Source organism: Emydura macquarii, unplaced genomic scaffold (assembly GCF_026122565.2).
Source record: "Emydura macquarii macquarii isolate MOO-44397 ecotype Brisbane River unplaced genomic scaffold, CSIRO-AGI_Emac_v2 contig_3220, whole genome shotgun sequence".
Lineage (NCBI taxonomy): Eukaryota > Metazoa > Chordata > Testudines > Chelidae > Emydura > Emydura macquarii.
In genome coordinates this window covers 8,733,006-8,756,057 of record NW_027133357.1, presented here as the reverse complement: position 1 = coordinate 8,756,057, position 23,052 = coordinate 8,733,006, and the positions used below count along the sequence as shown (strand labels likewise).

General features: G+C 51.7%; 1 protein-coding gene across 3 annotated transcripts in view; it reads right to left on the bottom strand.

The window, feature by feature from the left end:
* Window positions 1-23,052, bottom strand: part of SOX13 (SRY-box transcription factor 13) — an 86,465-nt gene that overhangs the window by 5,515 nt on the left and 57,898 nt on the right. The window contains exons 2-13 of one of the 3 annotated variants that reach the window (XM_067531645.1): window positions 15,048-15,240; window positions 13,351-13,456; window positions 12,997-13,083; window positions 12,250-12,422; window positions 11,243-11,311; window positions 10,939-11,053; window positions 9,641-9,723; window positions 9,390-9,549; window positions 8,679-8,788; window positions 7,856-7,952; window positions 6,014-6,157; window positions 516-732 (exon numbers count right to left, since the gene is read on the bottom strand). In XM_067531645.1, coding sequence (XP_067387746.1) covers window positions 516-732; window positions 6,014-6,157; window positions 7,856-7,952; window positions 8,679-8,788; window positions 9,390-9,549; window positions 9,641-9,723; window positions 10,939-11,053; window positions 11,243-11,311; window positions 12,250-12,422; window positions 12,997-13,083; window positions 13,351-13,456; window positions 15,048-15,239 — 1,553 coding nt within the window. In that variant the 5' untranslated portion in view covers window position 15,240. The remainder of the gene's footprint in view (window positions 1-515; window positions 733-6,013; window positions 6,158-7,855; window positions 7,953-8,678; window positions 8,789-9,389; window positions 9,550-9,640; window positions 9,724-10,938; window positions 11,054-11,242; window positions 11,312-12,249; window positions 12,423-12,996; window positions 13,084-13,350; window positions 13,457-15,047; window positions 15,241-23,052) is intronic. The other 2 variants (XM_067531647.1, XM_067531646.1) reach the window with 2 other exon arrangements.

The window sequence follows — 23,052 nt, the reverse complement described above, 5'->3', positions numbered from 1 at the left end:
CCCTATACTGATGGATACAATGCAATGAACCGGGGAGGAGGGTGTGTGTGTGTGTGTGTGTGTGTGTGTGTGTGCGCGCGCGCCACTGACCTGTACTGGATGGGCTCAGCTGTGTGTCATAGAACCCATAACAGTTAATGGAGATTCTCCTTTACAGCCAGTGGTGGTTCTGGGGCATGAGGTTGTGGAGTTCTATCCCGGCTACACCCAAAATAAGTTCTTAGTGGCCAAGGGATGTAACATAATGTCTACTGGGACGTCCTAGAGTTCCCCATTGCCCTGGACATATTCTGACACTGGTAATCATGTCCTGCTGATCTAACCCCTGCTGCGATTTCAACAGGATGCAGTATTCCTTTTCACTTCCTGTCCTAAACTTCTGCACAGCACTGCTATATGCCCTCTGTTCCACCACAGAATTGGTTGCAATTCGGCAATTGGCAGTTACAGACAAAGGCACCTTTTCTGGAGGGGAAAACACAGGCATACAGGGATCAAAAGAGATGGAGCCTCACGCAATCAAGTAGCCCTGCCTGGTGTCTTGCCGTCTGTTCCTCATCAATGCCTTGTACTCGCCCACGCGCAGCCGTTTCCCTTCCACGATGCAGGTGCGTTTGGGCCGCGGCTTGTATTTGTAGTCGGGATACTTCTCCAGGTGCTGCCGGCTCAGCCGTGCCTGCTCCTCATAATAGGGCTGCTTCTCTTGGTTTGTCATCGATTTCCACCTGGACCCTGGGAAGAGAAAAAGCAAGGCAGAAAGAGTCACAGAGCTATTATTTTTGCCTTTGAAACTCCTCACCACCCCTGGCCATCATTGGGGACAAAACCAGGTCCTCCATTGCCATAGCATGGGCCTTTGGCACTTGAGCTGGAAGAATAACTGTTAGCTGGTAGCAGTAGTAGTCTGTTATCCACTAATGATCTGCTACTTGAGGTGGATGCAGCACAGATTTTGCAGCACGGTGTACTACACCTTTAAAGCCCTCTCTGCTGAAGCTGCACAGGGTGAGTGGAGGAGGGAAGTCATTAGATAAGAACTCTTACAATCTTCCCCAAACTCTCAGAGCTGCAACAGGAGCTGTGGGGATGTTTTTTTTCTCCACCTCTGGGCGTGTACAACAACACGGTGGCTCCCCACAACAGCGATGCTCTAGGAGTGCTCCCAATGCTTCACAAATATTAATGAAGCCTCCCAATCCTCTTCAAAGGTAGGTAAATATCCCCCATTTTACCGATGGGAAAACTGAGGAACAGAACTCCGGGGAAGTGATTTGCTCAAGGCTGCCCAGTGAGTCTGTGTCAGAGCTCATAAAAGAATCCAGGAGCCACGATGCTTTAGCCCGCCATAACATCAGTCCTTTCCTTCAAAACACCACGTCTTGTGGTCCAAGCAGCAGGCTGGGAACAAGGCAGCCCTGCGTTCTATTCCCAAATCCCTCTAGGGCCTTAGGTAAGTCATAATTTTCCTCACTTTCTGCATCTGTAAAATGGAGAGAATATTTTGCACACAGCACTTCCCCTCTGTGATGTGCTTAGCACCCTGCTGGTACTGTAAAATTAACAGTCTATACAACAAAGCGCCTCTGCTTTCCTGAGAAAATGAGAAACTAAATAAAATAAATGAATCCTTCTTTGGAGAAGGCTGGCCTTATGCTTAAGGCACCAAATGGAGATGGGGGTTCAATTCCTGGCTCTGCACTAGCCTCCCTGTGTGACCTTTGGCACATCACTTAGGTCTTGTCTCTGTGGGAAAGTTTTGCTGGTTATACCAGTCTAACCCCCAAGTGGACACCTATTCCAGGGGAAGAGAATGTAATTTGCAATACAATAACATATGAAAACAAGATGCACGACCAACTCAAACGACTTGTGGCGGTCATTGTCTTTGATTGGCAGGTGCTGAGAGGTATGCCAAGCTTCAGTGGGACAATGCAGTCACAGGAGACACAGGATATCAAGGGCGGTGAGGAATGCAGGGCTAAGTCCATGGAGCCTGGCTCCCATTTAAATGTGATGATCCAGGCCATTGTTACCAGCCAATCCACCTGTCGCGAAGGAGAATGCCTCCCCTCCCCACCTCGCCGCTGACCTTTCCCCGTCACCTCTCCGTCCTGTGCTTTTGATTCTTTTTCCTCACAAAAGGTATGGCAAGCAGGTGCTGCAGCTAAAATAGACAGTCCTGCCATGTGACTCGAATTCCCCGGGCTCGCTGATCTTTATTGTATCCCTGCCAGGGTCCAGAGCAGGCAGGGAAAAGAGGGAGCGGTGCACAGAATGCAGGCAGGAGAGAAAAGGAAGGTCACGCTCAACCAGCAAGTCTAGGGAAGGAGCAGGAGGAGAGAAAAAGCAAACCTTTACTTTCGTCAAGGGAATGGGGCCTGCTCCCCCAAAAATTAACGGGGGGTCTTTCCACTGACTGCAGTGGTCTTTGGATCAGGCCTCAGGCTAAGAGTGGGTCAGTTCAGATACAGACAGACCCCTGGTCACAGTTAGACAAAGCCAAACCTTACATCTGATTCCTCTTCTCTCTCTCTCTCCTCTTTGTCCCAGATACTCGGATGTCCATTGTGCTACGAGAGGAGCAGTTAGGGATGCTGTGTATACACAGGCATGTGCATCTAGCCTGCACAAGAGCCTAGATCTCACCAGCATCACAGTGACCAAGCGTGTCTCTAATGAATGAGGTCCCTGTGTGGGTTCCACGCTCTTGGCCAAGCACCGTCTCAGACTCGTCCTTCAATCACAGGAAGCAAGCAGGCCTTTTACACTACACCCATCTCTCCGTACTCCCAAAACTGACAGGGATTGGGGGAGCGGGAAATTCTCTCTTCCCGTACAGCCATATGAACCTCACACTGTCCTGGAAGGCTACTGTATGTCCAGTCTAACGGATCCACAGATGCAAGGCAATGAAAAACAGCTGACAGCTAAGCCACACACCGGAGACAGAACCCTGGTTCTTTGGCTCCAAAACTCCAGTCTGCCCCACTTGGTTTATGTGTGTGGAGTGACACACCCACCAGCTGGAAAACACTGAGCAGTTGCCTGGCATGTTTCACCCAAAGATCTCAAAGCACTTACACAATTAAAAATGACAACACCCTTGTGCAGCAGGTCAAAATTATACCCATTTTATCAATGGGAAACTGAGACACGGAGGTTTTAAGTGACTTGCCTCAGGTCATACAGCAAGACAGAGCCTGAGCTGGAATAGAACCCAGGAATCGCGACTCCCACTCTAGCCAACAGACAACACTCTCCTAGCAGCATCTTATGTCTAGATTTGTAGGACCAACCGTGCATCCAGAAGATTCACATCGATCACCACAGTTTGGGCAAGCAGCAGCTCTATACCAATGGATACAAAGATATCTACTTCTAGCCTATTCCACGTCTGCTAAATGTGCACGCTGAGAGCAGAAGTGAATACAGGTCGCCAAAACAAGAACCTCACCAGTTATTTAAAGCTGCATAAATACACTGTGTTAGCAGCCAGCACACCACAAAGTGGCCGTTCCTGACACCCCCAAACACTGTGGGCTGCCATATGTAACAGATGAGATCCTAACATAGTGATTCTTCAGGGGTAGAAACTTTGTTCATTGCAGAGCTGCTAAAAGGTGCAAGAGACCAAATTAAAAGCACGCACCGAGGGTAACCCACAAACCCCTGCATTGTGCTAATGTGTATCTGTACCTAGCAGTCTGGATGGACCCTTCACAGACCACACCAGAGTCTTTAAATAGCAAGCCGGATGATGTTATGCTAGAACAGAACAATTCAGTGTGAGGCCACAGCACGGGGAGCCTGTGTAATGTGAGTTAGAGGCCCTTTGCAGAATACAATTGTCCGGGGGGGTTTGATACACAGAGCAGAAGAAGGGCTGGGAGAGTCTGACAGACACTCAAGTGATAGGAAGTCTATATAAAAGATTTACACCCAAAATTTTAAATTCTCTTTTGGAGAGTAAAACAAAACATGGTGACAGTAAAATCTCAGGATTGATCCCTAATGTAAAGAGAGTCGTTGCACTACAGAGCAATAATCTAGAGATGTAAGCTCTTATTGCTGCCGCCTCACGGGTGGCGCAGGGCTCCAGGAGTCAGGAGAAGACTGGTTTGTTGGGCAGAGCAGGGTGCAGAGCATCAGCACTCCCGGGTTCTATTTCCCAGCTTTGCTGTGGGATTTTGGGGGAGTCCCTTAGGGCCTGACTGCTCTGAGATCCCACTGACTCCAGCGGGATCGGACAGCACCCAGCCCTCTGCAGCTTGGCTACATTCACCCCTCTACAGAACAGAGCTAGTGGAAAGTACCTACCTCACAGGCAGGGCAAGGCATAATGGGTGTAAAGCACTTTCAGATGTTCCAATGCAAAGCACTGCAATTGCCAAATATTATTTTCATTAAAATGGAAGCGCACAGTGCCATGTGTAAATACACCTGCCCTTCACCTCTGGATTTGATTTTGGGGTCACATCATGCTTATGCCACAAGTGCGATGAGTTTGGTGGTCTCAGACAACGCTCTCATGAACATTTCCCACACGCACATCACAAAAATGGTCCCTGTTTCTCTCAGTCCAGGGGGGATTGTGCAGCTTAACAGCAGGGGAACGACGGGCCAGGTTTCAGGTGCATTGGCAGGGCAGCAGCTGGCTGGCTGGCCTGGAAGGAGACGCACTGGCAGAGCTGTTGGGGGACTCAGGACTGGAATAGCAGGGCTGGAGCAGGTCAGGATTTAGGGAAGTTTGCCTGTGCCCTGCCTTGGCCTCCAATCCCCGCTATTAGCCCATCACTTTCATGAGCCCCATGCCACGGACGCCCAGGGAAGAAGCTTCCTTTTACAGCCGCGTTTGCATGGCCGATTCTCTGACTCCTGGCCTCCTGCCTGATTTGAGCCAGGATTTGATGTGGGTTCTGGGTTCCAGCCTACAGCCCAGAGGATCCTCTGAAAGAAGAGTGGGGGAAGGAGGGAACATTCGGGCTGCAGAGCTGAGATTACAATCCATCAACAAATGGGAACGGGGCTGAGAGGGGCAGGATGCCCAGCTGGTATGAGAAACATCCCGGGCTATCCTTTACTGTGGATCATTGTCAAAGTGAGCTAGACCCTAGGTGGCCAAACACCTGCCATTCTGATTCCAGCACGGACACAGGAACCAAAAGCCTGCGACTCCCCATGATACACCCCCACCAGAGAAGCTTTCTGCCCTGGAGTATTAACTCATTCCCACAGCTCTAATGCTTCTCTGCTAGTCATATCATACCAGATACCACTGCATCTCACTGGTGTCTTATCTCCCTGGCACCCCAGCTGAGGCATGCCTAGATAAGCATAGAAAAGCCGAAGATTAGATCAGGCTGGATAGATAATCTTCAAAAGGCAAGGCTATCTCCTCGCTATCAAGCCCTCTTTCCATAGCCAGGAACCACCGGGGGCTGTGAATCTCAGAGATCACACGCTAAGCACGTGAAAGCCTGATTGGGGCTTGGAAGGTGGCGTCACTGGAAAGCCTCAAGTGCTGCAGAAAACGGTGCAGCATGTGATGCTTTCCCCCATACCCCCGCTGTCCCCCAAAACCAGGCACAGCCCATGACCCAGAGTGTCTGCTGGAGAGGCCGGCTGTAGGAAGAGAGACCAAGACGCAGCCCTAGCCACTTGTGGCCAGCGGCGTGACATTCAGGACCAGCCTTTCCTTCCTCCTCTCAGTGCAGTGAGGCTGCAGAATGGTTTCTTTTTACAACCCCGCTGCTTTGCCGGTCAGTGCATCCATAGGCCGGATTGGAGGATCCAGACTCTTGCAACTGACTGTCCCAGGAGAGAAGAGGGGGTTGCTTCTGTCATTTCCTCCTAGCTCAGAGCCCCCTGGCCAGATGTAGGCTGCATGGGATTAGCAATGCACAGCGGCTAATGGCTCCAAGGGTCAGCAAAACACCTTGGCAGATTCCCTGTCAGTGGGGACAGCTCAGCAGGGCAACCCCTCCCCACCCTCGTTTGCCTACCGGACACTTACCCAGGATCTTGCTGATACTGGAGTTGTGCATGTCCGGGAAGGCCTGCAAAATCTTCCGCCTCTCGTCCTTGGCCCACACCATGAAAGCGTTCATGGGCCGCTTTATGTGGTTGTTGTTCCTGGACTCAGGGAAGTGTCGCGAACCTGTTAGGAGCAGAGCACAGAACAGCCAGTTAAGAGAGACAGAAAGTGAGGCCAAAACACAAGATACAAAACGGCAACTAGCGTGGTCAGAGTTTCCCTTACGAGGGGGTTTTAACCATAAGACCAAGTGTTACCGGCTTGATGGCCCAGGGATATGCTGCACTGGATTCTCACCACGGAGACAGAAGCTCAAATCCTCCATGAGTCACAAGCTAGGACCAAAGCTTTCAAATATCCATTAATCTTGGGAGCTTCCATTTTTAGGATCCCAACTGGACAAATCCTGGGCTTGGTTTTCAAAGGTACGAAGAACCCGCTGCTTCCCGGCTGTGGGATTTGCAGATTCTCAGACCCTCTGGTTCACCTCCGTCTCTTGGAGCCTGATTTCTCAGGGCTGCTGAACGTCTGCAGCTCCCGTTAACTTTCACTGGAGTGGTGGGTGCCCAGCGCGTCTGAACGCCAGGCCCTAGGTGTCTCCATGTCAGGCACTCAGGAGCTGAGGCCTGCAAAACTAATGGGCACTTTTGAAAAGTTTGGCCTAAATGACCCGGCTGGGTCCCAGTTCAATCCCTAGTCAACATTTAGCCCCTTGACCTTTAGGAAGCTGGAACAGCGAAAGCAGCTGCACATCAAAATTGAGGGGCCTCCTCAGCACTGGGGGAAGGCCCCCAGACTAGAATAGCAAAGGGGAGCTGCCGGTCAGGACTAAGGTGCAGCAGCGAAGGTGGAGGTGAGACAGCGTGAACAGCCCCCGCGTGTACTGTGCATGGCTCATGCCAGGATGTCTAGTCCACCACTTGCCTAAGCACAATAACATTCGCCAAAGTCAGCCCATGCACATGTACCCAGCCTGTGGGGCCAGAGACCATCAGACACGTGCTTCCCATCCTTCAGATCCCCCTCTAGCACTTTTGTACCAATTAAAGAGCCAGAATTCGGCAGCACCTGGCCAGCTGAGGAGAAGAGAGGGAACTGACGCTTGTCTATCATAAAACCACCGCGCTCAGTTCCGGTACCAGCTGGCGTAGGTGCCATGCCGGCGGCATTAGGGTGCAGCTGTGCTCTGTTGAGTCGCGGCTGGCGTGGAGATCCCTTGGTGCAGACCACCCACAGAATCAAGGAGCCATTACCAGCTCCCTGATGTTCTCCCCCTCTAGTCTAGCTGACCTCGATGCTGGGTGGAATCTAGCTTGCTCATAGACTTTGTGCCACCCTTGTGGATGACGCCCAGCTCCACCCACTTTCATGACATCATTGTCTCCAGAACAACACATGTTCACTCTGTACCTAGAGCGCTGCTCGACTACACAAAGCTGAAACCCTAGCGTTCCCATCAGCCGGTGAGAACAGCAGAGCAGGGCGGCAGGACATCAGCTGTGACCACAAATGAAATTCCCACCCATCTCAAATAAGCACGTCCCTTAAATTAAGTCTTTGCTCTTCTCTTCTGGCTCTTTATTTCAAATCACGTCATGCAACCCACAGAGCTAGGAGGCCAGGTCAAGAAAGAAGAAGGGGTGGGAGAAGGGAAAAGTTACAAGTCAGAGAGGAAAAGAAGAAGGAAACGTGATGCGTTTTCTTCCATCCAGCCCAATCCCATGGAATCCCCAGTGCAATGGGTGACCAAGTGCTTAGCACTTCTCAGGATCAGGCCTAGAGTTGACTTTGGAGAAAGCCCCGCAGCGAGAAAGTCCTTACCGTCCATATCGCAAGTTAGCATGGACTCGTCCAGTCTGTGCGGGCATGTCTCCTCCAGCCTCTCCTTCGGGGGTGAGGAATCCAAGCCCATTTGGTCCTGCAGGCACGTGGAGAGCAGAAGTTACAGCCAATTACCAACTCAGGTAAGGTCATGGGTGGCAGAGTGACCGGCAATGAACCATCTCCTTGGGACCATGTCCAGCACTTCCTTATCTGCTGGGCAGGCATTCCAGCCAGCAGCTCTTGGCTGTGTAGCTGTCAGGCAAGGACTTCAGCCATGTGCATAACACAGGCATGAGCTTCAGACAGGATTGCCTGGGTTATCGTGTGCAGCAGACAGCCCGAGAGCCATTCCCTGGGTCTTCAGTATAGACCACATTCAGCATCATCTGTTTGGGGAGGCAGCAATACAACCCCCAAGCCCCACACTCAGAACAAACCCCCTTGGCCCTTATGGAGAGGTGACCTATCCACCATAGCAGGAGAGACAACCAACAGCACGCTGCAGAAATGACTCTGAACTCCAGTAAGGTTTCCTAGGGAACAAGGTCCGTTCTCCAGAGGTGTTTGTCAACCAACCTATAGAATTCTATAGTAGGGAGACAATTCTCCATTCAATTCTATAAGATGGTCCAAAGGAACCTATAGAAAAGGGATTTTCTATTACATCCTATAAGGCTTTTCCCCAAGGCCCCTCTTTATATCCATTCACACCGTCCCCCTGAGATTCCTTGGCGTCTCCGCGCCAAGCTGGGTCCTCTCAGACCTCCCCCATTCAATCAGGGGTCAGCCCCAAGGAGCTCCCAGTCCCAGTGTCACTCACCTTCCGGTAGGGGTTATTCAGAGAGCTCTCTGTTGCCCCGCTGTGGCAGTGCAGGAGCTGCCGTGCATCTTGGATTGCTTTAGTGATGGCGTCCCCCTCTCCCAGGAACCCTGAGGATCAACCAGTGCAGAACTCATCAAAGCCAACACTTTGCCCTTGCAAAGGGCCTCCTATCCCAGCCGCAGGAACCCTGCATCTAATTAAGAGACATCTAGAGCCCCTAGTTGCTTATTGCAGATGCATTCCTATTAGCATTGCGCAAGGGAAGCAGAGGGTTCAAATCAGAAAGCTTGCTCGCCCACTATTCTAGTCACATCCCCCAGGACTCCAGCTGTTCCTCCCAGGGAGCCCTCCAGCCTCCCCCCACACAGCAAATAGATTTCTTCTCCAAATGTGGATGCCTCTTTGGGTGGGTGGGGTGTGAGAAGTCTGCCCAGGGATCGACCCTTCCATCTCCCAGCACCAGCACAGACGCTAGGTTTTCTCCCAAAGAGAGTCACCTGTCTTGGCTTCTCCAGAAATCCCCTGAACATCAGAGCAGGCAAGTCCCCCAAACAATGGACCAGCGAGAAATGCTACATCTCCCTCTTCCCACCCGGGAGAGAACCACCAGTATCCCAGGGAGCCCACAAGTGTGTTTCCTCTCTAAGCGAGATACCACAGCGACAAAGGCAAGGACTCCCGGCAGAGAGCACGTCTGCGGGTACCTACCCAGAGGCAGATTGGGAGGGCTGGACTGCATGTCCCTCGTGACCCCGTGGTTAGGGGTGAGGGATCGGCAGCTGCTCATCTTCAGGCTGGGTGAGCTGGAGGCACTGGAGAGCTCAGAGCATTTGGGTTTGGCCGTTAGGTTCAGTGGCTGTGCAGATTCCTGGGTGAGGGAGAGACAGGGAGACGGGAAGGGTGAGGCACGTCCCTGCATTACCCTGGGTCCCCGGGAGGACAGCCAATCGGGACGGTACCTGCATCTGGAGGTGGCCTGAGCCGGTGGGTCTCTTCAGCGTTGGAGGAGGCGGGCTGTGGAGCAGCTGCATGGGGTACTCCACTGCAGAAAGGACGGCAAGAGGAAAGTTGGCGAGTGAGGTCATAGCAGGTGCTTCTCACGCCGCCGGCTGCCAGGAGCAAAGGGCAGGGGGGATCTACGTAGGCCTTGTCTATGCCTGGAACTGGCCCCGATTCCTACCCTAGCAGAACTGCACCGCACGAGGGATTTGCACAGGAACAGGTGCTATTTGCACCGGGAGAGCTATCCCCTGCTAGGAACCAGTCTGCCTTCGGGGCTAATTCCAAGTGCAGACCATGGGCTAGATCCCCAGGGCTGGCAAGGACTGAAGTGTATTACTATTATTATTCTTTCTAGTACAGTCGCACCTAGTGGTCCTAAGTTCAGAGCTCTGCTGTGATAGGTGCTGTACAGACACAGAAACCCCCAGACAGCCTACAGTCTAAACAGCCAATGCAGAAAGCAAAAGACTTATTATCCCCATTTTACAGAAGGGGAATTGAGGCACAGGGAGCCTACGCGACAAGGTCTGTGGCAGAGCTGGGAACTGAACCCAGGTTTCGTGTCTGTCCCTTCACCACGAGTGGCGTCCCTTCTCCAGAAGAGGGAAAGCGTTACAGAAAGGCGGGGACGTTCAGAGATCTAACCTAGAGAGGGGAGGAGCACTGGCAGAGCAAGTTCCCCATGCTACGTGCCACCAACCTACCCAAGTGGCAGCACTGGAATCTCAGAGTGCCAGCAGCGACACAGCGGGACCCGCTAACACAGCAGCTGTTCTGTGCCTGGCGTCAGCTCACACAGAGCCAGGGACTCTGCAGCCAGATTCAGTGACCACAGGAAAGCTGGCTCAAACACCCTGGCCTTTCAGGAGAGGTTTCACCCCCACCCAGATGGCCAGCCAGAGATGGGCCAAGGCGATCTCAGCCAGATCATCAGGAACCTGCCAGGGAAGGCAACTTGCCTCCCAACCCCTGGCCAAAAAATGTCAAGGCTTCTCCTCCTCCCTACATCTCCGCTTAGCAGACAACTTTCCCTGGATCTCCTTAAGCTTCCAAACCCCAAGATCGCAGCCCAAGGAAGGGCAGGAAAAGGGAGAATGTCTGGATTATGTAAAGGGTATTTCTGAGGGGAGTCAATTCTCCCACCCGTACCTCTGCCCCCGCCCCCAGAACGTCACCTCTCCCCCTATTTCTGATCACAGCTGTGCCTTTCCCTGCCCCGCCCCCCATAATACTGTACCCCCTCTGCTTTACTTACCTGGTTTGCAAGGGATGGGCTGGATGGGAAGCGCCAGCTGGGAGTCTGCGGTCACAGGTAGTGGCTGGTGGCTGGGAGGAAAGGCTGGAATCATGACATAGGGCATGTTGACCTGCTGAAGAGAGAGACCAAATAACCTTTGTGGAACAGAGCAGCACGTTTATAAAGGAGTGCCACGTGCAGGCTAGAGCCCAGGTTGTGGGGTGAAGAGGAAGGGGGCGTTGGCCCTTCTATCAGAGGGGCATCGAAGGGGGACCAGAGCATGGATTGTGGAGGGGCTCGGCGTGGGGACGCACCGCCTTACCTGGATCTGGTGCTGCAGCAAGTTGATCTTGTGCTGTTGCTGAATGAGCTGCTGCTGCTGCTTGGCAATCTGTCAGGGGGGGAAAGAGCATGGCTAGTGCGGTTGGGAAACGCCAGCTAACCCAGCCTCCCCAGGGGCCATCCGCCTGGTGGAACGGCTCGCCTCCGAGGGGCGCAAAGCACCACGCGCTAGCAACACCAGCCACAAACACAAGTGGTCTGCGGAGACACCCCAGGATGGAGCTCTGCTAATGGGAAGGTTCCTGATGGGACGGCTCTTGAGAGAGGATGTCTGGGACTGGCGGCGTCCGTCTGTAACCAGCTGCTCTGAATGTATTCCCCAACTCCCCTCTGTGCGTGATCCACAGAGGGTGCGGTGCAGCGGCCAGCGAGGGGCACAGGGCTGGTTTCTACAGATCTACCCAGATCTCCTGGGTCCCAGCCTAGTGACTCACCCACAAAACCATCCTTCCTGGCTCACGTCCCACGTTTCCACCTGAAATGTGCTTGCGTCTAATTTCATACAACATGAGCTTCAAACGCTGCATCCCTGAGACTAATGGATGCACTGGCTCCTGGGCGCTTCATCTAGCCTCAATTCTGAAAACAGCAAAACGTTTCCTCCCTTTGGAAACATTTCGATTTTTCGGTTGGAAATGACTTTCCATTTCCAAATGTCTTTTAATTTTAAAAACAATTTAAAAAGCTTTTAATTGGTCAAAATCAAAACAAAATATGTTGTTTGACCTGGGATGATTTTTTTCCCTCTGGAATTGCCAGCTAGCAAAAAAAAAAAAAAAAAAATCTGACATTCACCCGGTTTGCATTTTATTCCCTGCTCGGTCTTGGTGCTTCCTGCCATGGTGAGGTGCGGATCAGGTGGAGTCAAGACTGTGGGAAGCCCTACCAATGTGTGCTCACTGGGCCACCTGCTGTGGCTCTGAAACCACCCCCTAGGCCAGGGAGTAGAGGTAGGGTGGGGAAAATAGATACCCCGGAGTCAAATACCTGCTCTTGCTGCTGCCGAGCCAGCTCCATCTGCTGCTGCTGCTTCTCAAACAGCATGGCCGCCATGTTCTTCTGCTCCGAATGGGCCGTCAGAAGCTGGTCCCGCAAGGTGGAGAGCTGGTTGATCATGACGAGCAACTGCAGCTCCTTCTCCGCTAAGCTCTCCTGGGTTCCTGGGCCAGGCAAGTAACCAAAGAGCAGAGTGTGGGCAAACGCGGTCTGACTGGCTTAACAGATGATATCCTAAACCTCACAGAATAATTGGGGCATGTCTTCACTAGTATCAGAGGTGTGACTTCAGCACCTGGGGACACACTTCCGCTAGCTCTGATCTGGCTAGCTTGCGTACTCGCGCAGTGAAGCTGCGGGAGCACCAGATGTACAACCCCAGCCGGTACCCTGGGTACACACTTGACCGGCTAGTCTGGGCTGCCACAGCTTCGCTGCTATTGCTTTTCAAGCCAGCTAGATCTAAACATGCTGCAGTCACACGTCTTAGAGCCCAGCAGAGAGCTTATCTGGGACTTGGATGCCAATTCTCTAGGTATTTTATTGGAGGGGTGGCTTTGTATTTCATCCCTTTAGCATGCGCTCTGCAGTTGCAGATTCAAGTTCTAGCCATAGGAATATTCATTAGGACTGGTCATATTCCCCCCCATACACACACCCTTTTCAACCTGAGCACACAAGACAAAAGGGCAGGGAGGAGATGGGAAAGTAAGGGGACTGGAGGGGATGGTTGTTTACCTTTCACCTCTTTGGATTCCAGGGTGTTTCTACCCAGGAGCCTCTCTTTCCAGTCACTGGAGAGTAACTTCTCAATGGTGGGCATGACTGTCACCAATGGAGTGAACAGGGTGAGGAGAGAGATTGGAGAGACAGAGAGAGAAGCATGAGAAATCAATTTAGTCGTGGCCACTGACTACCACCGTCTAAGAGGTTGTCATCACTCTCTCTGTTTATTTGTATACCGGAGACCAGAGCCTCTTTCAAAACTTTAGAAAAATAAAAGGTACCCAGAAAATATGGGACCAGGCTAAAACCATCCAGGGTAGATCGGAGGGATTTCAAGGGAGACGGACGTCCAGAAACCTCTCTTACCCTCTTTCAAGTTTCTGTTGAAATCTAATTTTTCCTGGCTGCTGACGGCAGGCTCAAGGACAGACCTCCTGGAATCTACCGCACTGTTCACAGGAGACCGGGATTCCTGCAATGCACAAATGTTACTCTCAATTTACCGCCTAACACCACAAGCCTCATAAGGGGGAAGATTCATAGATTCTGAGGGCAGACGGGACCACTGTGACCATCTAGTCTAATCTCCTGTGTACACAGGCCAGGAACCCACACCCAGTATTTCCTCTGATGAGGTGAAGCAGGGAGGAGAGCAAATACACTGAAGTGTACAAAACAGCACCCCGAGTTCTGCTCTCTGAGAAATATCCCTGAGCATTACCGATACAGACCCTCTCAGAGGATCTCAAAGCACTTTTCGAAGAAGCCGCTTTCTGACCTTTCTAAAAAGCAGGTTACTCACGGATGGGGAAACCAGGGGAGAGACTGAACAATGTACCCTCAGTGTCCAAGGAAGGGCCTGACACAAAGGCAATGGAAGGGACTCCCACTGTCCCCAATGAGCTATTGAAAAGGTCTGGGAGAGCAGAGGAGGAAGGAACAGAGCCCTCGGAGTGCTGGCTGGCATTTGCAAGCAGTAAGTCAATGGGATTTGGGTGCTTAATGCCTTTGGGCTCCTTTGAAAAGCCCAGCCTGACTCTAAGCTCTGACCACTAGACAGCACTTCTCAACTGGAGACTCCTTAATCCTGACCTTCACCAGCTCCATGAGCCTCTAGCGCATTTAAGGCAACTTATTTTTCATGCTGCAAATACTTGTTTGCAATAGTTTTCAATTATTGATTTAGCCTGCCATGCGTCTTTGCAAATGCAACCACCTCTGGGAAGGCAGGAATTGGAAGCAGCAGGGTCTGAGGCTGTCCAAGCGGGAGCGCTCAACGGGGGGGAAACCCAAGAGCAATTAAAATGGGCAAATGAAAGCATAGCTCCAGGTTTCCCCAGAGGAAGCAGAGCAGTTTCTAAGGCAGCATGTCTGTGTGCCGCTACAGCGGGGCTCCGACGGCCGTCGCTCAAATCCCAAGACTGACTCGATAATTTCAGCAGGAGACAGAAAGCATGGGGGAGCTGCAGATTTCAACTTTATTTCTTACGGGCGAGGAATAAAGGCAGGCAACAGGCAGGGTAACAATTTTCTCTTGCCTGCAGACTATATCGCCGCATGTCCCAAGTGCCTAGGTTAGAGTGTGATGTTATCCTCTCCAGTCTAGGAGGGCAAGTTGGCTTCTGTCTCTAGCTACTGGCAGGAAAGGGTAACCTCATAGTTACAGTGCAGGAAGGTGGGAAGAAAGATGTTCAGTGGTTAGGGTACCTGCCAGAAACTCAGGAGCCAGTCACACCTCTGGCTGCAGCGTAGACATACATTTAGTATGCTCAGCCAGGCCAAAGGTGCTTGGTGATCCCAGTGATGAGCGCATTATAGATTCCCGGGTGAGACAGATCAATTAGATAGCCAGACCGGGGGTCTGCACGTGCAGCTGCATTCAAGACACAGACTTAAGCCATATGGAATCCTGTTGACTTCATAAATCAGCACGGAATTTGGCTCTATGGAGCTGCACCTGCTTACCACAGCCTGGGACTGGGCCCGGCAAGTTGGGTGGGAAGTGGGAGAGCCTGAGCCTGAAGGCAATGAGGAGAGAAGGGATCCAGGAGACGTAACCCCACCTTTGCAAGAGTCCGGGGGTCAGCATTCTCTCTCAGCGACGGCGGCACTCCGTGGGCGTCAGAGCCAGGGGGTGCTCCCTGTGGGGACTCACGGCAGCTATCCGTCTTCTCTTCCGTCTTGATGGTGCAGTTCACCATGTTCCCGGCTCCATCAAGTTCCAGGTGGGGAGACACAGGGCTCCTCATGGACATCCTAGGGGAGGAGAGAGAGGTCAGGATGGCACCAGGGCCAGAGTAGTTATGCTGGCCATACAGCAACAGTACCCAAGTTCTGGACGCAGAACTTTCAGGAACACGTTTCAAGAGGGAACAGCCCAGGAATTAATCAGTGCCCCCTTTGCTCCCAGCCTGTACGTTCCAAGATCGTGGGTCTCTGCACTGTTTACATGCACGTTGCACTGTTGGCGGGAAGCTTGTCCCCACAGAGCCACATCCAAGGGACATCTATACCACTGCGTAACATCTATTACTCCTTCCCTCCGGCTCCTAACAGACTACACTGAATCACCCTTTCGCTCCCAGTTCCTCCAGCAGCCCTGCAGCACTGTCATCCACCAGGGGCAAGCAAGGGAACCCACGGGGGTTGCTCTGTATGGCTGTTTTGCTGTGGCATCAGGAAGGACAACGGTCTTGAGTTTTGCTGCCGTTTGCAGAGACCCATTGTTTGTATTTTCCTTAGCATTCGCTGCTGCGGGTACTGGCTCCAGAGACCAGAAGCTCCCAGGAGAACAAACCCAACCCACGTCCTGTGTGTGATTCAATGGTGGTGAAGTTGGTTTAGTAAAAAGCAAAGCACACAGAGACATGGGATTCTGGGGCAAAGCAGGCGTGTGAACTCCTGAAGGAAGAAGGAAGTACTATATGTTGTTCTTACTTAGCAGCTTTCTGGAAAGGGTCTCACAACCCTCCATAGCATGTGTGAGAAGAACAGTGGTCCCCATTGCATAGATGAGCAATCTGAGGTACAACAAGTCATTGGCAAAGCTGAAAACAGAGTCCGGGAGTCCCGGCTCCTATGAACATCAATCAGAGGGCAGGATTCAGGGAGTCAGGAAATCTGGGCTCTGCACCCAAGCTCTGCCACTGAGCTTCCCAGTTATACAGCAAGTCACTTTCCCCCCAGCTGTAAATGACAATGCTTCAACATGCTCTGTAAAGATTCGCTCACTACCTTATACGCATACACCCCCAGGAAGTAAGCAAGTGTTCTTATTCCCATTTGCCAAATAAGGCTTGAACAGGTCAAGGGCCTGACTTTTCAAAAGATGCTGGGTACCCACTGCTCCAGCGGAAGTCAATGGGAGCTGCAGGTGCTCAGCTATTCTGAAGACTTGGGCCCCAGGGGATGTGCCCAAGAATATGGAGCCCATATTGAACCTGCATTAGATCTGAGGAACTCCTGGCTCCGGGTCTTCTGATCGGACCAGCCTGCACATCTACTGAAGGGGCTACCAGAGGCAGCACCAAGAAAAGTCTCCGAAACTCTAAAGTCAGACAGGTTTGCTGTCGAAAAGGGAAGGTAAAACCCCAGCCCCGCTGAAGTCAATGGCAAAGCACCCACTGACTTCGACAAGGCCAGGATTTCAACCAGATTAATTAGAAAATTATCACAAAAGTCTCTCTCCCTCTCTCATAGGAATCCCAAGATCAAAGTCCCTCAAACCCAGTCCCCCGTCTTTGCCACTGGCCAGTGCCAGCGGCTTCTGAGTGGTTCAAGAGCAGCCCGCCCAATAAGGAAGTTTCTTCCTAACTTCCATCAGCTGAAAGTTGTCTGGAGCCAGACAGACTAACCCCACCCTTCATCCAAGTTCACTATAAAAGGTCAGATTCTCCAAAGGGAGCAGTGCAAGCAGAAGGCCAGGATAACCCTGTGCAAGTGCTCTGCTTAGGGAGTCAGGAAGCAGAAATAACCAGTAAATATTACAAGGGAGTTAAAAAACAAAAATCAAAGTGGATCAAGGGAAGAGTGCCTAGGAAACACCTGCATTTTAAAGGGTGATAAAAAGCATCAATGTTATTTGCAAACACATTAGCACTACAGCAGCTGCCTGCGGTGCCCCAGGTTATAGAGTTAATGCTTCCAGGTGAATATATGACAATCCAGGATATCACCACTGCAGGTCTCATGAGCAGGGCCCTACCAAATTCACTGTCCATTCTCGTCAATTTCACACCTGTCAGGTTTGAAAATTGGTCAATTTCACGGTTTCAGATGTTTGCATCTGAAATTTCAGGGTGTTGTAAGCATGGGGGTCCGGACCCAAAATGGGGTTGTGGGAAAGGGGTCACAATCCTGTTGTGGAGAGTGGCAGGGGGAAATCGGAAGCCCCCTTTAGCTGCAGGAATCTCCAGGGCTGCTGCCCAGCCCCAGAGCTTCCTGCAGCCGGGGGAAGTACCGGAGGTGGGTCTGATCTCTCCCATGCCGCTGGGAGCACCCCAGCTCAGTGGGGACTAACAGCTGGGGCACTCCCAGCAGTGGGGGGGGGGGGGAGGATCAGATTTCATGGGGATGGGCCAATTTCATTGTCCATGACACGTTTTTCACAGCCATGAAATTGGAAGGGCCAGGGTATGAATCCAGTGCTCACTCGTTCTACCGCGGCAAGTCCCCAAAATGGAGTAGACCTGTCTAAGGGGGAAGAGATCATCTACAACTCCATTAGCAGGGATTTGCTCCAGGGCATGAACTGGTCACCAGCAGGGGGTCAGGAAAAAATTACCCCTTCCCTCACCCCTCCCTCCAGAGTAAAGTAATGAAAATAGAGGGGCATCAAAGAGGGGATTTACACTCTCTCTGAATGGTCCGACATCAGCCACTGTTGGAGACAAGATCCCAGGCTAGACAGACCAGACTTGTGTGATGGCAGGCGGAGGGATACCGGACTAGCTGGACCGTTGGGTCTGTTGTGGCGAGGCAGGCGGAGGGATACCAGAGTAGATGGACTGTTGGGTCTGTTGTGGCGAGGCAGGCGGAGGGATACCAGAGTAGACGGACTGTTGGGTCTGTTGTGGCGAGGCAGGCGGAGGGATACCGGACTAGACGAACCGTTGGGATTGTTGTGGCGAGGCAGGTGGAGGGATACCGGACTAGCTGGACCGTTGGGTCTGTTGTGGCGAGGCAGGCGGAGGGATACCGGACTAGATGGACCGTTGGGTCTGTTGTGGCGAGGCAGGCGGAGGGATACCGGACTAGATGAACCGTTGGGTCTGTTGTGGCGAGGCAGGTGGAGGGATACCGGACTAGATGGACCGTTGGGTCTGTTGTGGCGAGGCAGGCGGAGGGATACCAGAGTAGATGGACTTTTGGATTTGTTGTGGCATGGCAGGCGGAGGGATACCAGAGTAGACGGGTCCCAGGATCTGTTGTGCTGTGGCAGGACACCGAGCTGGACAGACGGCCTGTTCTCCTCTGAAGTGGCAATTCTTATGTGCTAAAACGTGGTTTGATGGAGACCCCCAAAGGCCCCATGGAAACAACACGTACCTTGAACAATGCTGCACGCTCCAGGCTGTACCAAGCCGGAGCAGGAGGGGAGTGAGGCCAGAGCAGCGGCTGCGCTGAGGCTCTGTGCAAGCTCTGGAAAAGCGCAGGGCAGCAATTACATAACAAACAAAGCCCAGCTCAAGCTGTGAATTAATCAAACCACTGAAAATAAAACCTTCCTCTCAGGAACTTCAAACAAAAGAAACGAAAACAACAAGGCTGGCTGGGTAATGAAAAGCCAGTGCTCTGAATAGGGGACAAAAGGAAGTGGAACAATAGGGTGTTGGACAAAAGCAATAAAGTAAAGGGAAGTGTGACAGCTCAACAATGGGGCACTGTGCTCGCCAGAGTTTCTGATCTTAGCAGGGCTTTTTTATCTCAGTTCCCTGCCCTTCTCTGAACAAATCGTTGCACTTTCCAGGCTATTGGGTTTCCTTTTTGGCTTGTACAGTAACTCCAGTCAGAAGCCTGCATCTTTTAATTCGCATCCCTTCCACGGTCCTGCTTCTCTCTGGCCCCACTGTTCTCCCACCCCATCCCCAGTGCCTGAACAGACTCGTCCCCCGCGTGTCCTGAGAGGCTGGGCTCCCTTTCGCGTCGCCGCTCAGGGCTCTCTGATAAAACATGTCAATTGCATTCATTAGACCTCAGCCCTGGAGAAAATTAACGTGTCTGAGGACAACTCAACAGAGGAGGATTTGAGCCTTTGGGACGCCTCATCGAGAGCAGTCTTGAGATGGGAGGGTGTCTACCTGTCCAAACCTCTTTGCATCATATTCAAAGGTGTTGGCGTAACGCACAGGTTAGACTCCTTGTTACCACAGCATCTCTTTGCTCTTAGCCTTCCACAGGTTAGCTACGTTGACTTCCCTGCAACTGACTTGATTGGGCGTCTTTCAGGTTAGACTCACTCACTGGTGGCCATTAAAGATCCCCTGGCATTTTCTGTGAGAATAGGGATTTGCCCCAGAGTTCTGGGTGAAAACTCTCCCCACCTCCCAGTTGTGCAGCATGCTGGGAATCTGTCGATTTCTACCCCAGAGAGAGCTTCAGTCCAACTGAGATATCAATCTGTGACACTCTGGAGTCCTTTGAGGAAAAAAAGGTAGCATTTAAATGCACATTATCAGTTAGCTCCTTTCTTCTTTGGATCTCAGAGCATGTCAATTAAGCCTCAAATCCTCCCACCACCTCTCACACTGTAAAATATTCCTATTTTACAGATGGGAAAACTAAGGCAGAGAAGTGTGGGGGCATTTAAGCAACTTGTCCAAGTTCACACAGCAAGCTGGAGGCAGGATGAGGGAATAAAACCTAAGAGCCCAGCTCGTCATCCCTACTCTAGCCACTAGACACCACACCCTGCCTCTGAGAGCAATCAGCAGGTCCAGGGATGGGTAAAGGTATCCAAACTCTGGGGTTTCCTTGCTTTCTGCTCATGCACTGCCAATGCACTGGCCCAATCAAATTACCTAGAGCCACATCGGCATTATGTGCAAAGCCAATATCTCGCAGCATGGGACAAGTGAGTGTTTCAATGAGAACTGGAGGGCCCCTGCCCATCAGTCAGAGGGTATTTAGTGGGGTACAAGGCCTGGTTCTTTAGCCTTTTACCTAGACAAAGAGGCTTGGGTGACAACAAAGGATTATACGGCCCATGCTGCAGGCCTCCCAGAAAAAAAGAAATACATCGAGACTAATGGCTCCCACTGAGTCTCTGGTGGATCTTCACCACACGAGCACAGTCAGCACGGGTGGACGTTAAACCATAAGCCACCCATGGCAAGGGAGGAAGGACAGGCCTTTGGCTAAGGGGTGAACCTGGGACTGAGGAGAGCTAGGTTCATGTCCCTGTGCTGCAACAGACTTCGTGCGTGCCCTTGGGCAAGTCCCTTAATCTCTCAGTGCCTCAGCTCCCCAGAAGTAGCCTGGAGAAAATACCTCTGCCCTGCCTCACACAAGGGACTGTGAGGATAAACCCAGTAAAGACTGTGAGATGCCTGGATAAAAGAGGCCATTTGCACCTTAGACAGAAGTGGAAACTTTCCCAAGCATGGAGAAGTTCCCGAGGTGGTCCCTGGGTTCAGGAAAGAGCTGCACTGGCAGTGGACACTTGCTTTGCCAGGCTCCTGCTAAGAAAGAGATTCCGCCCCCAGGGCTGTCAATCCAGCATCTATCCCCTCACCCCCACGAAAATCTCTTGTGCATACACACAATCTGCAACTCATTTTCAAAAGACCTTTACCAATCTACAAAGGTCAGCGTGAGAGAACATCTAGGCAACCTGCCCTATGGATTCACAATGGACCAGGAATGGAAATTAACTGAGCAAAGGGCAAAAAAATATTCAGGGTCTCATTCGAGCTCTTATTACTGCAAAAAACCTGCTCAGTGCATCACCCCACTGTGCAGGGGAGTGGGGGAGGGAGGCTAAAGAATAGCCTGATCATGTCACAGGTCTCTCTCCTTCTCACCGGTATGTAGCCGTGTAAGACGGCTGCCTCGCCACCTGGACAATGGGGGAACCAGGAACAATCGGTTTGTGGCGCAGTGAAAATATATTCATTTTTAAAGAGCACACAAAAGGAAAGTTCCATTCTGCCAGCAGGTCAGAATCCTATTGTACTTAGCCTTTCAGAGCCACTGGACCTTTACTCTCAAAAAGGGTTTGTTACTTTAATAAGCGTCTGTTTGAAAAGGGCCTCGTTGTATTTTTATTATACTGTTTGCCGAACCGAAAAAAGAGGCCAGAAACCCAGTTCTCTTGTTACAGGGCTTGTTCCACTAACAGGCCCTTTCTAACAGTCTCAGCTACTCGGCTCAAGGGGCTCGTCTGTTCAGCAGACAATGGGAATGGGAACAATGGGCTTGGCACATGGAAAATGTCTTCAGGTAATAGATCTTCTCCTTTAATGACTCCTCTTTTGCGGTGGGAAGGGGGAAAGATGCCAGTCTGAAAGGCTGAAGTCTTCTACTCCCCATGCAGGTCCAGAGCCATGGCTTAGGAGGAGCAACCTCTGATGGGTAGAGGAGAGTTCCGTCTACATGGCCCGTAGTTCTTGGACACCCTGCTGAGAATCCCAACGAGAATTATCCCAAGGGTGGGTTTGTTTGGGTGATGCGGACACTTGTCCACTGGCGATATATGGGGCCAGATCCTTCGCTGGTGCAAGTAGGCTGCCCCACTGCCGGGAAGAGGCCTAGGTGTGGAATAAGCAGCTAAACCCCTCCTGTAGCATGGTGAGGATCATGCTTAAGCCCACATCAGCTCAAACATGCAGCGAGGCCTTGTGACTCACTCCTGCTCAGGGCAGAGATCTAGGCCGGATGCTTCACATCAGCTCATGCAGGTGCACTGTAGCGCCACTGCCTGCTAGAGACAATCGGAGCAACCCCGTGAGGGGAGAACTTTGGGAGAGCCCAAACTGACCGCATGTCTCACATCGCTCTGCTGTGCTGATTCCCGAGGGCATTTTTCCCCTTCAAGCTAGATGCTCGTCGACGTCAGTGGAGCTAGGCCAATTTACACCAGCTGAGGATCTGGCCCCATACGACCGAGGACTGAGAGATCGTGGGATGGTGACAAAATTTCCCAAGAGTAGCTGTGTGGCTTTTCTTTCTGAATTATTATTTCTTTATGGCACATCCTGCAATTCTCTCTCTGCAGTGCCACCCTTCCTGGCTAAAACTTGATCCTATCTCTCCTGTTTATTCTGTAACAGGATGGCTCAAAATGCCAGGACAGACTCTTTAAAAATACCCACCCCAGGACTGGCACCACATGAACTTTGGAGGCCTTTTATCCAGTGAGTAGCAACTTCATTGGGGCCAGAGCCTTCACCAGTGCTGCCCTGTGTCCATATATGGAGTTTCTCTCTGTAGTTACTGGTCAGCAAATGTTAACTAGCTTGCATTAAGCCTGGCTTGGCTCCGCTACACTGGATGGTGCCTTATACAGATCTGGTCAGAAGGTGGCCCAGGGGGGAAAAGAGGGTGATGTGTGATTGCTGCCTTTCTTCTTCATCCCCTGGGTAAAACACACCCGTTGATTGCCTGGTGTGAAATGCTCTGCTGACTTTTAGTGCCAGCTACAAGACGCTCTCTTGTTCCTCTTCACGAGCACGTGATGAAACCGATGTGATGTGGGTGAATAGAAATCTCCAGATTTCTGCCCCTGACACCTAGACTGGAGGGTGATTTCCAGCCTCACTTCAGCTGAAGCACTAGAGCATGTGATAAGACCAGGGAGGCTGCATCCCACACGGTCAGTTTCCTGTGATTGCTGGATCCTCTCCCTAAGTGACATCAAAAAAAGCCTTCTGGGGAGCAGAAGGAGCAGGGGTAGGTGGGACAATATAACAACAGAACTTCAATCGATATTTCCACGTCTATTGCACCTTTCCATCGGAAGATCTCCAAGGGCAACCGATCCCGTGTGCCGGCCAAGGAGTGTCTCACAGCAGTGATACAACAGCACAGGGACAAATGCTGCTTTTAACATTTAAAATGGGCCAAATGTTT